General features: G+C 39.7%; 1 protein-coding gene across 14 annotated transcripts in view; it reads left to right on the top strand.

Moving 5' to 3' along the window:
• TLN2 (talin 2) overlaps positions 1-12449 on the top strand; it is a 410967-nt gene that overhangs the window by 296827 nt on the left and 101691 nt on the right. For all 14 annotated transcript variants that reach the window (XM_063091965.1, XM_063091964.1, XM_063091961.1 and 11 more), the window contains 3 exons: positions 19-153; positions 2024-2152; positions 4181-4283. In XM_063091965.1, the coding sequence (XP_062948035.1) occupies positions 19-153; positions 2024-2152; positions 4181-4283 (367 nt within the window). The remainder of the gene's footprint in view (positions 1-18; positions 154-2023; positions 2153-4180; positions 4284-12449) is intronic.

Here is a 12449-nt window from a genome sequence, read left to right as displayed (position 1 = left end):
CTGCTCCTCTCTCTACAGCCTGGAAGCAAAATGGTGTCCTCTGCCAAAGCTGCAGTGCCCACCGTGAGTGACCAGGCCGCGGCCATGCAGCTGAGCCAGTGTGCCAAGAACCTGGCCACCAGCCTGGCGGAGCTGCGCACCGCCTCACAGAAGGCAAGTGCAGCCCTGTCACAGTGGTAGCTGGTCAGGAGTGGAGCTTTTCATTCTGTGCTGCTGGTGTGGCATGGGTGCTACCTGGGGCCTGAACACTGCTGGACATGACAGAGTTTGCATGACCTTTAAAGATGCCCCTGCAGATTGGCTTTTACCGCCAGGAGCCACTATCTCCCAGACGTGGTTATCATCTCCGCTTACAGATGAGTTGTGTTGGGCTATCTGAGGTTGTGTGCCTCCTCCCCCTCCTCCCACATCCTGGGATGAGCAGTGGTCCACGTTCCAGTCTTGGGGAGACTGGCAGTCGTCAGTGTCTTGGTGCCAGGCAAATTGTGGGCCAAAGTAAGTGATCTATATTTCCCAGGTATCATCTTGTGAACTTAATAACAAGTTATTTAGGCAGAAAAATCTATTTTAGGGGGTTATCTGGACTATCTTTTTTTCCCTGAAAAGTTTTCACATTTTACATGGAAGCATTCTTTTTTAACAAGGTCCTCAATAGAACAGAATTAGAACTAAATGAATTTCTGTCTCTGGAACTCATTAATTACCGAAGGACCTCATTACTACTCTGAAGTGGCATTAGCATAAAGTTCTAGCATGAATCGTTTCTCCTCATTGTAGCAATCCCTTTATAGAAACAAGCAGCTCATAAATTGGTAAGGGAAGAAGGTAGATGCTGACTTGCATTCTTAAAAAGAGCAGTATACAACATTGCCAAAGAAAAATATCCAGAGCTGTAGGTTATATCCAATAAAAAAGTATTGTGAGCTGTGATTCTCAAAGAGAGGTCCTGGGACTGTCTGTACTGGAATCACCTTGGAAGCTTATTAGAATGCAGGTTCCTGGGCCTTGCCTCTGAGCAACCAAATCAGAATCTCTGGTCTTAGAACCTGAACATCTGTAATTTAACAGGTTTCCTCAGTGAGTCTTAGACACACACTAACATCAAACATTTGCTCTGGAGCAGTGGACTTCCACTGGGTGCAGGAAGACACTGTGAGAGCTTGTAAATATCTTCTTAATGTAGTGTAAAGGTTGAGTGTAGGCTATGGAGTCAGACTGCCTGTATTTGAATTCTGGTCCTGCCACTGACTAATTTTGTGACGTGGACAAGTTAGTAATCTCTCTGTGCCTCAGTTTCCTCAGCTAGTAATGCTGGCACATGGAAATCAGTTAATTAGTATTTACTGCTCCTGTTGTTACTATTATTTTAAAAAGGAAAGAAATTAAGATTTACCAGTATTTGTAATCAATAGGTACTGATTAATAATTACATGTGTATATAATTTATTAACATGTGTATTGGCAGCATGCTGTCAAAGCATTTGGAGACCAGAATTTAAATGACCAACAGAGTGAAGTTGTTTTCTTAAAACTTAAAACAAATTACTAAAGACAAAACTTTTATAATCTTCAGTATGGAAAGATAGTGATTTATAAACTAGAAATTTGTAAAGGTAGACTTGCCCCCAGAGTCTTGGATTTGCTCATTCATTCATTCACTGCATACTTCCCAAGCTTCTATGTACACACATACTATGATAGGTGGCCTATCTCTAGCACCCAGGCACAGTGAATAAAGGATCCTCTAAATGTGACAGGCAGATGCATTTTAGATAAAAATAGCTTCAAGGAAACTTTAAGTATATTAAGTTATGAGACATTGATTATTTAGGGAAGTTAAGACTAAGATTCTGACTGAGGATGATTTTGCTTTCTTAAGAAATACATACTTAGTACCCTTGCCTTCTACTGCTAGATTTAGAGTGTCATTGGGTACATCCAGACAGACATTTCGTGTGTTGCAAAATATGGGGATACTTTTCCCAGGCAAACTATGTACACATACTGTCAACTCTGCTGACAGGCCCACGAAGCCTGTGGTCCTATGGAAATCGATTCAGCTCTGAACACTGTGCAGACACTTAAGAATGAACTGCAGGATGCCAAGATGGCTGCGGTGGAGAGTCAGCTGAAACCGCTTCCCGGGGAAACGGTAAGCTGTCAGAGCCAGCCTGGGGCGTGGGTTCTACCTCCTGTTATGTTCATGTTGAGTCATTTTTAGAAGCTGGTGTGCCTGGATTTCAAGCATTTTTAATGCAAAGCCCTAGAATAGCCACTTTTCTTTAGAACTGTGTTCTAAAGATAGAGATGTGTGTAAAGATAGAGATGGCCCTCTGGTGATGGTTCAGTGTGCGCTTTCCTGGGGTTTGGCTGAGGATGAACAGGCATCTGTTAGTATGTATCCCTCTATTTCATAAATAAAACAAATGCTAATGTTACACAAAAGATGATCAAGAGTCATGATGTATAAAACATTTACTTTTTTAATGTAAGATGCTGGGATGGACAACAGCAAAAATACTTAATGCAATAAAGCCACAATTGCAAGTGGACTGGTGGCACCAGAGATCTAATTTGATCATCATATGATGCCACTTTGATGCTTACATCAGGGTTTTCTTGGCTAAAATTTTACCAATCCTCCTTATTTATGTACTTGCTTTCCCAAATTACTGAGCATTGCTAATAAAATATGACTATTTACTGAGCACCTGCGAAGCACTGTACTCACACACACAGTGTAGTTTATCCTGATAAAAAACTTAATAAGCGAGTTTTATTAACCCTGTTTAGAAGTTTAGAAAACACCAGTGCAGAGGTTGTCGGTGTTCTGCCCAATGTTATGTGCCAGTCAGTGGCAGAACCAGGGTTTGAATCCAGACGTTCAGGACTTCAGAACCCATGCTCTTGGTGACCCACGTTGAGTACTTCTCTTACCTACTGCTGCTCTTTGAATGAACTGAAGACTTTCAGAATATAGAGGACTTCAGGAACACCTTATGTACCTTTAAACAATGCCTTGTACATAGGAAGCACTCAGAAAGAATTCGTTAAATCAAGTTACCCCTAACTGGGAAGATGAGGAAACTCAGGCTGAGAGAGGTTAAGTCACATAACTAAGGTCCCCCAGCCACTGACAGAGTTTGGGCTAGCAGCTTTGCCAAGTGGTCCAGGTGTCTCTTTGCAAACTCCTATACTCTGGGGAGCCCAGGAGAGGTTGGCATGACATGAATTCTACCTTTTCATAAGACAACTGGCCAGTTAGAGCAAGAAATACCCCGTAATTTTTAAAGAAATTGTATGCCCTAAAGAATGTGTAGACTGTTATAATGTTAGCTATACTGGAACAGGCTCTGTTTTTTATTTGAAGGCGCTGCCTCTCTTGAGAAACATGTTGCAGAGTTAAAAATGCATTTGTTCTCTGATGCCCTTTTTGCACAACTTGTGGTGCACATAGAAATCGTCTTCCAAAGTGTCCTCATCCAGTTATCAAATAATTCACCATACCCTCAGCCTTTACTGACTTTGTTCTCTGGATTTTTTATTCAGTTGACAAAGCAAGATGACATGCTGTTCGTGGGAAGCCAGCACGTTGCCCGTTTTCAGAATCTCATTTACCTCTCCAAACCACTATTTCTATTGCATTTCCCTTCCGTTGGAACTCCTCAAAGTATAATGATCAAATTGAACAATGTTAATGGTCCCACATGCCAGGAAGGTGGTGCGGCTGGATGTCTGCCCACTTCCTGCCAAGGCGTAATTAATTCCTGCTATGGATTTGTTGCAGACTTTCTAAATTAGCTTCTAAAGGCATAATGCTAATAGCTACCATTTGTTAAGAACCCACATTAATTCCCTGAAAACCTTCTGAGCAAGGTATTATGATATCCTCAGGAAACATAGGCACAGAGAGGTTCAGTAACTTACCTAATCTCACACAGCTAGTCACTGGTGGGAAGGGGCAGGGGTGAGCACCCAGGTTTGCTTATTCTACTGCTCGAGGCATTTCTCCCATAAAACAAATGCTAATGTTTAGCTGCTGGTTAGCACCCTTGCTGTATTAGGTGGGAAAGAGCTAAGGCTCAAGGTTTGATCTGCATTATTTTTCTAAATCATGCTAAGACTTCAGTGGATGTTTCTTTTCTTCTAAGTTCTCTTCCTCCTTTGAATATTCTCACAGCTGGAAAAATGTGCCCAGGACCTGGGCAGCACATCTAAAGCAGTGGGTTCTTCCATGGCACAGCTCCTGACCTGTGCTGCTCAAGGCAACGAGCACTACACAGGTGAGACTCTCAGGCCGCGTGATGCCATGTGGCCAGCTGCAAGCCACTTGGCGGGAGTGGGGTGGGGGTTGGGGGGGTTCATGGATTTCACAATAAACCTGACTTTTTTCCCCCCAGCAGTTCACCGCATATTTTTCAAGCACTTTCCACTTGCTTGTTACTGGGCTTAATACTAAACATACAAAGAGTAGTAGGATGCCCCCAACCTATTTGTGGGTCGCTCCTATCAGACTATAAACAAATAGTAATTATAGACTTCTAGGACTATCTCTGACTCCTGAAATCCCACAAAAGTTAAAGGAATAAAAAAGGTCAAAGAGAACAAAAGATGACAACAAATAGGATGTCAACGGAGTTTTCGAAGATGGCAGGAGACAGGTGGTAGTAACTGATAGAGCCAAATGAACAAAAACCCGAGGGTCTGCAGGGGCAGGGGAGCCAACAAGAAGCAAGCTGATTTGTGCTGCCAAACCTTGGGGGTGGAAGGGGATTGAGCGTTGGCCACACCAGGTGCCCCTGAAGGCAAGAGACTCTTTAAACAGGAGTCTGTATGAAGAACAGATTGTGTAATTATCAACTTTAAGAAAAGCAGAAAGTTATATTAAAAAGGAAATGTTATCATAGTAGGAAGTCTACATATATCTAAAGTTTAAAACCAGGAAGTTTCAGTATAAGCACATTACTTAAAAATATGAAATATTGGAAGAAAGCTTAAAGAACTTGAGTGGCTCCAGGCATGGGAATCAGGTGGGGAAGAGTGGGTTACCGGTTATTGCTTTTGTTATATGGTAGTACTGCTTGACCTTTTTTTTTAATATGTACTATTATTGAAATATGACATACCTACAGAAGACAGCACAAGTCCTAAGTGGATACCTTCATGAATTATCACAAACAATGCCCTAAAGAGGCCACCACCAAGATCAAGAAATAGAACATTTCTGGCATCCCAGGTGTGGCCTTGTGCCACCTCCCAATGGCTGTATCCTCTCTCCTTCCCCAGAGGTAGACACCCATGACTTAGATTAATTTTGCCTGATTTTGAACTATGAACAAATGGACTCATACAATATGTGTTCCTTTGTGTCTAGCTTCTTTTGCTCAGCATTCTGTTTGTGCGACTCATTGACATTGCTTTCTATAGTATTTTATCATATGAATATACCTGTCATTATTCTTTATACTGTTGATGGGTATTTGGGTTGTTTCAAAAAACACTGCTGTGAAAAATTCTAGGACATGTTATTCAGTGAGCATAAGTAAGCATTTTCTAAATACATAGGAGTGGAATTGCTGGGTCAGAAGCTGGGCATGTATTCAGTGCATTCCTTTCAGTAGTGTATGAAAATTCCAGTTCTGCAGCCTTGTCACCACTTTGTATTGTCTATCTTTTAATTTTAGCCCTTCTGATGAGTGTGTAGTAGTATCACATTATCGTTTTAATTTGCATTTCCCTGATGAACACTGTGATTGAGGACTTTTTCACATGTTTATTGGTCACTTTGTGAAGTATGTGTGTCCTTTGTTCATTTTTAAAACTTGGGTTATCTATCTTTTCCTTATTTGCAGGAATTCTTTGTCACTTATATGTATTTCTTGTATCTTGTGGCTTCCTTTTTATGCTCCTAAATATGTTTTTTGGCGAACAAAAGGTTTTTTTTTATTATTTTAATAGAGCCCAGTTTACAATTCTTTTCCTTTATGGTTAGTATTTTTTGTTTCCTATTTAAAAATGTTTGCCTATCCAAGATCATGAAGATAATCTCCTCTGTGATATTCTAGAACTTTATTGTTCTAATTTTTATATTTAGACTGCCAGTCCATCTAGACTTGAGTTTTGTATGTGCAATAGGGTTCCAGTTTAATTATTTTTCTACATGGATGTCCATCTGAGCCAGCACCACTGATTGAAAGGACTGTCCTTTCCCCAGTAGTCTTTAGAGCCACTTTGTTGTAAAGGAAGTGAATGTATATGCATGGATCGATCTGTGGCATTTCTATCCTTCTCCATTAATGTAATTGCCTATTCTTATTAGTACCACATTTTCCTAGTTACTGTAGTTTTATCCTAAGGCTTAATGTAAATCTTCCTTTGTTGATCTTCTTCAAGTTAGTGTTGACTATTCTTGGCTCTTTGCCTTTCCACATAAATTCAAGAATCAGCCTTTCAATTTCTACAAACAAACGCACTTAAAAAAAAAATTGGGATTACATTGGATCGATTTAAGGAGAATTGACATCTTTACATTATTGTGACTGCCAGTCTGTGAATATGCTATATCCATTCATTTAGATCTTCCTTTCTCTCAGAACAGTTTTATAGTTTCTGCATAGAAGACTTTGTTTTGGCTGTGTGCATGATATATCTTTTCCCATCTTTTTACTTTAAATTTTTCTGCATGCTTACATTTCATGTGTATCTTGTGAGCTTGTAGTCATTCTTTTGGGGGAGGAGTGATTGTTTGTTAGTGTAATAATCTTTTTCTTTCAATTGGAGTATTTTTTCTATTTGTATATAATGTAATTACTGATATGTTGGCATTTGAATCTGTCATCTTAGTATTTGTTTTCTATGTGTCCTACCTGTGGTAGTTTCCTTTTTCTCTTTGCATGCCTTCTTTCACATTCATTCCATTTGTTAAATTCTGTTTCCTATCCCTTGATTAGCTAATTAGTTGTACATTCATTTACTGTTCTCTGAGTTTTTAAAGTCTGATGTAAGTTATTTTGTTTACCTCTTGTTGGACAGTGCAAGAATCTCAGGGCACTTTACCTTCTCTCTACTCATTTGTTGCTGTGTGTTTTAATTCCATACATAGTTTAATCTCCTCAATACAGTCTCAGTATTGTTTTATACAGTCAGTATTCATTTAAATTTACCACCATATTTATTCTTTACATTGCTCTTCATTCCTTCTGCATTTCCACATACTTCCATCTGGAGTCATTTCTCTTCTACCTGAAGAACTCCCTTCACTGGTGACAAATTCTCTGTTTTTGTTTGTCTAAAAATGCCTTTGTGTGGCCTTTATTTTTGGTGGATAATTTCACTTATCATAAAATTTTAGGTTGGCAGTTATTTTCTTCCAGCACTTCGAAGATGCTATTCCATTGCCTTCTGGTTTCCTTTATTTCTGTTGTGAAGTCACCTGTAAAGGTAATGTGGTTTTATTTTTCCCTCTGCTTGCTTTTTTCAATTTTCTGTCTTTGGTTTTCAAGTAACAAGAGCCTAGAGGAATTTCCTTGCATATTTATCTTTCTTTGGGTTGTAGTACTCCTTGAAAATACGTTTTGCTGTCTTATGTCAGTTTTTGAAAACCCTCAACCTTTCTATCTTCAAATATTGCTTCTGCCCATTTTCTCTCTTCCTCTTTATAAACTCCAGTTACCACATGTGTTAGACCTTTTCACTGTGTTTTTTACATTTCCTATGTTCTTTCCTATATTTTTCATCATTTTTCCTCTCCATGCTTTATTAATATTTGCTTTTGATCTATCTTCCAGCTCACTGTTCCTCTCTTTAGCTGTGTCTATTGTGCTTTCAACCCCTTCTTTTGAGATTTTAATTTTAAATGTCATATTTTTCAGTTTTAGAATATCCATTTGATTGTCTTCTTATTGTTTGTTTCTCTGAAGTTCTGTATCTTGTCATCTGATTTCTTCAACATATTTATCACAGTTATTTAAAGTCCAGGTCCAATAACTCTAATATCTGGATCACCTATGGGCCCATTTTTGTTGTCTGTTTGGGGTTTTCCTCCCCCCTCTTTGTTTTTAGCCATTGGTCTTGTCTCCTGGTATATCTGATTCTTTTTTTAATTAGTGCTAAGCATTGGTATTTTAAACTATGGAGACAATTTGAGGCCCTGAATTGTGTTTCATTCCCTATATAGGTTAGTCTTTGCTAAGCCAGTCTTTGCTAGTCTGGTAGGTAGTTAAGAGAGGGACATCACCATAATAAGCAGGGACTGAGCTGATTGGATATTGTGAGGACTATTTTCAGTTTACCCTTTAGGATGTAACCCTTTGTGTGTCCCACCTGAAAGGCTGTCATGTTTAGGACTATTCTGTTTCTTTGGCTTAGAACTATACTTTTTATCTTCCTAGCCCCACGAGATTTCAGGAAGTTTTGCCCAGCTTTTTACTTCTTGGCAACAGTTCACAAATTAGCACATGCCTTGAGGGGAAAATGCAACCCTGAACATTGGACTCACCTCTTTGTGTTTTTCTTCTTTTCACGATCTTGGCTCTCTTTACTGTGGTGCCTTGGTATCTTTCCAGTGCCTTCAAATACATGTTTTATGTATGGTTTCCAGTGTTTCTGGTTGTTTCTCTGTGGGAGGCTTGATTTGAAATAAGTTATTCTGCCATTACTACAAAGAAAATCCTCTTCGATCTTTAAAACTGTGTACATTTATTACTTTGAAAATAAAAATTAAAAAGCACATTTTTGCTGAATGCAAGGGATAGAAAAAGAGAAACAGAAAAGAAAAATTAAAATATTTGAAAGAGCTCAATAGGAACACAAAAGAAGTTATGGCATAGTGTAATAATACAATAGTATAACTTACAATACAATTAAACCTACAATAATAACAATGTATACAATTCTGTCCTGGTGGGAGGGTAAGGGAAATTTTCAGAATGTAATTGACACCTGACCAGGGTTTTGAGGATTGTTTAGGACTCCTTTAGTGTTCTAACAGAAGGAAAAGTATGTGTAAAGTCTTATAAAGCATATGTGAGAGATTTAAATTTCAAAAACTTATAAACATTCCTGAAATCTTACCAGATTTTGTGTAGATGATGAAATGCATATTTAGTGGAGGGAAGACTGCTTTACAAGTTTCATCACCTGATGCTGACAACATCAAGGATGACAGGCTGTCTAGTTGGTGTCTGCAAAAGGACCTAGAAATAGCTCTGTGTAGTGTGGCAGTCATTGACAGGTAGCTGCATGCATGACATCTCAAAGGTGAGAGAAAAGAATGCTCACCAAGGGAACTGGGAAAGGTTCAAGTAAGATAAAAGGAGGAGGTGAGACATAAGAACATAAGGCTGGAAAGTTAGACCAGGACCAGATCCTGAAGGGCCTTATAAGCCAATATAAATAATTTGGAATTTAACCAAAGAGCATGTGAAAATATTGAAGGATTTTCAGCTATGGATACAGTTTAGATTGCCTTTTCTATAGGTTGCCCTTCCTCATGATGCTGGAGGAGAGGATCTAGGGAGGCCTGATAGCAGATCTCAACCCACCCTGTTCTTTTCCCAGCTTCTTGACCGCCACAGGAAAGAATTAAAGGGCAGAGTCACAGCAGAAAGTGAGAACAGAATTAATGTAACAAAGAAGAGATACAGGAGAATTTGGCCTAGCTCCAGGGATCAAGCAGGGCCCGTACCAAGTTTAATACAAAAGTAAGAAATACATATTGAAAATTTAGCACAAAGTTCAGGCTGGCTCCAAAGAATGAGCAGCTGCTTGCTGAAAATAAGTTTGATACAAAAAGGAAGCACACACACCGCAGCCAGTGAAGTACAGGGTGGCCCCAGGAAAGTGAGTGACAACCTGCCTCCTGGTGGGATTCAACTATTATAGTTTAGTTACCTAATACATATTCATGATATCTAATGAATATGCACCCAAGGGGGTGGTTCCCAGTTTTGTAACATTTTCTTGTATATGCTCAATTGGTCTCTTTTTAGGGCATGTTCATTGGTCAAATTCTATCACATGCACTGAACATATTCAAGAATATTCCGTGCTCTTTAGCATCTCTAGTAGAAGGTCATTCAAAGGGTAAACTCCACTTTACTGAGCATGCTCAGCTACTAAGGTTACATAACCCCTCTCTACTGGGAATGCCCAGCCACTGGATTTGCATAAGTCAGCCCCCTGAGGTCACAGTTTTCCCATGATGATGCCAAAAATAGGTCCTACAAGCCACAATAACTTTCCTGTAGGGGAAGGCCTAGAGGAAGGGCCTGAGACCTCAGGAAGTGGCTTGAAATTCAGAGGTGTGTCCTGAAACCTGAGCGTGTGGAAACTGAGCACCTTCTATCTCACTCTTCTATGGCGAGTATATTCAAGAGAAACAAAGTTAGAGGCAGGGAGACCAACAAGCAGGCTGTTGTATTGAACCAGGTAGGTGATGTTAGTGTCCTGCAGTGGTAACAAAGTAAAAGATTAAAGAAACAGAGACCTGACAGTTCTTGGTGACTGGTTAGAAGTTGGCATGGATGGAGGTAAGGAAGGTAAGTTGTGTGCATCACTGTGATGGGAACATAGGACCTTTGGTAGGGGTGGGGGTGTGGTGAAGTTTAAGGATACTGGGTTCAGCTTTAAACATACTGGGTTTGAAATGCCTGGAGGATATGCAAATAAGAAGTGTCATTAGGCAGCAAGATCTTTGGCTCTGGAACTCAGTAGAGAAGGCTGAGCTGCAGATACAGATTTGAAAATTATTAGTAAAGTGATAATGATTGAAACCACAGAGATAGATAAGTTTGCCCTCTGGGGTAGAGTGAGGAAAAAGTTTATCAGATGTAACCCTGAAGAACTCAACTAGTTTATTAGGAAGCTAAGCAATAGAAATCTTTGAAAGAACTGAAAACATGCAGCCATGGAGAGGGCAGGGAAACCAGGAGAGAGCATAGAGGTGGTTTCTGCCCCAAAAGTCCTGTGAGACGGGGACTTAAGAAGCATCCATTAGCTTTAGAAATAAGGAGGTTGCTGCTCTCCTTGTTGAAGGCAGTTTCAAGAATGTTGAAGAGTGGGTGGGAAGCAAGGAAAGAGAAAGCAAGCATAGGCAAGTTCTCCCTGGATCTCAGTTCCCTGTCCACATTGAGATATATGGAATACCCCAAAGTTCCACATCAGCTGCTGCTGGCCTGCATTCTAATGCAAGCATGTTTTTGTTTGGCCAGTGCAATATTCAAAATACATTTCTACATGGCTGGTTATAGTTACATAGAACCTTTTGCAAATACTTTGCAATAGATTAAAGATTATGTCATACCTAGTTTTTACCTTGTGAACTTGGTATGTGTTCCAGTACTGTCTTGACACACAATCTACATGAATTCTGATAAGGAATAACAACCATTATGAAAAATGCTACTATATTTGATACCACTTGATGTGTCTTCTTAAGACTGCTGCTGAGTACAATTTAAGATCCAGATGGCAAGGATACTGTTAAAGTAATCTGTGTTTTCAAAGGGTTGTGGTTATTGAGACAGAAGTCTGCTTTAGTATTTCCCACTGGCGGTTCTGTTGGTGTGATGCACACATGACTACAGGAACGATTTCATTTGGACAGTGTTTTGAGATCTGCCCTTGTAGTGGTGACCATTGAATGTGTTGCTGTGGATTCAGCCGTATACAGCCTTGGGTGTTCATTGGGCTCTCTGCCCTCTGGTGGCCTTCTTTCATCCGTTTGATGGTGTGGCTTCCTCTTTCTGGGAAACCTGATCCCTCCAAAGGGGATCCTTAATGTGCTTTGAGATTTCACAGTGAGTCCTTGGCAGAATAGACAAGCTTAGGTTTTTAGAATTTAGCTCCTCCAGTTTCTGCCTTTTTCAGATTGTCTAAATCTATAAAAAGTTTTTCACTAAATGGTTTTTGCATAAACTTGTCTTTTCTAATTGCATACAATAAATGTTTTATTCTTCCAAATTCCCATACAAGTCAAATACAAATGGACTGAAGAGTCCATATGATAAATGGGAAGACAAGAGGAGAGGTCTAGAAATCACAGCCTATAATTTTCAGCTATCAGAGCTAGGATCTCAGCCTCTACTAAAACTTGTTGGAAACTGAGGCCCAGAGGGACAAGGCAGCAGTCAGGACCACACAGCTAATGGGCAGCAGAGCCAGAGCTGGATGGGGTCTTAACTACACCCGGTGCTCTTCTGAGCAACGCTGTCCTTCAACTCTGTGCCAAAAGTTTAACTATACAATGCAATGACCGTTCTACCTAGCCTGTTTCTGTCCTTCACCTTAGCTTTATTTACCTTTGTATTTTCTCTTCTCGACTTCTCTTCTGCCATAAAAAACACTTTGTTTAAAATTTTTTCATTCTACAAGCCATACTCAGAAGTGCCTTGTGATAAACGATTGGCAGCTTTGTAATTTGCCTTGATTAGATAGTAGTTATATCCCAG

This window comes from Cynocephalus volans, chromosome 3 (genome assembly GCF_027409185.1).
Source record: "Cynocephalus volans isolate mCynVol1 chromosome 3, mCynVol1.pri, whole genome shotgun sequence".
In the NCBI taxonomy this organism is placed as follows: domain Eukaryota; kingdom Metazoa; phylum Chordata; class Mammalia; order Dermoptera; family Cynocephalidae; genus Cynocephalus; species Cynocephalus volans.
This window is presented reverse-complemented; position numbering and strand designations above follow the sequence as displayed.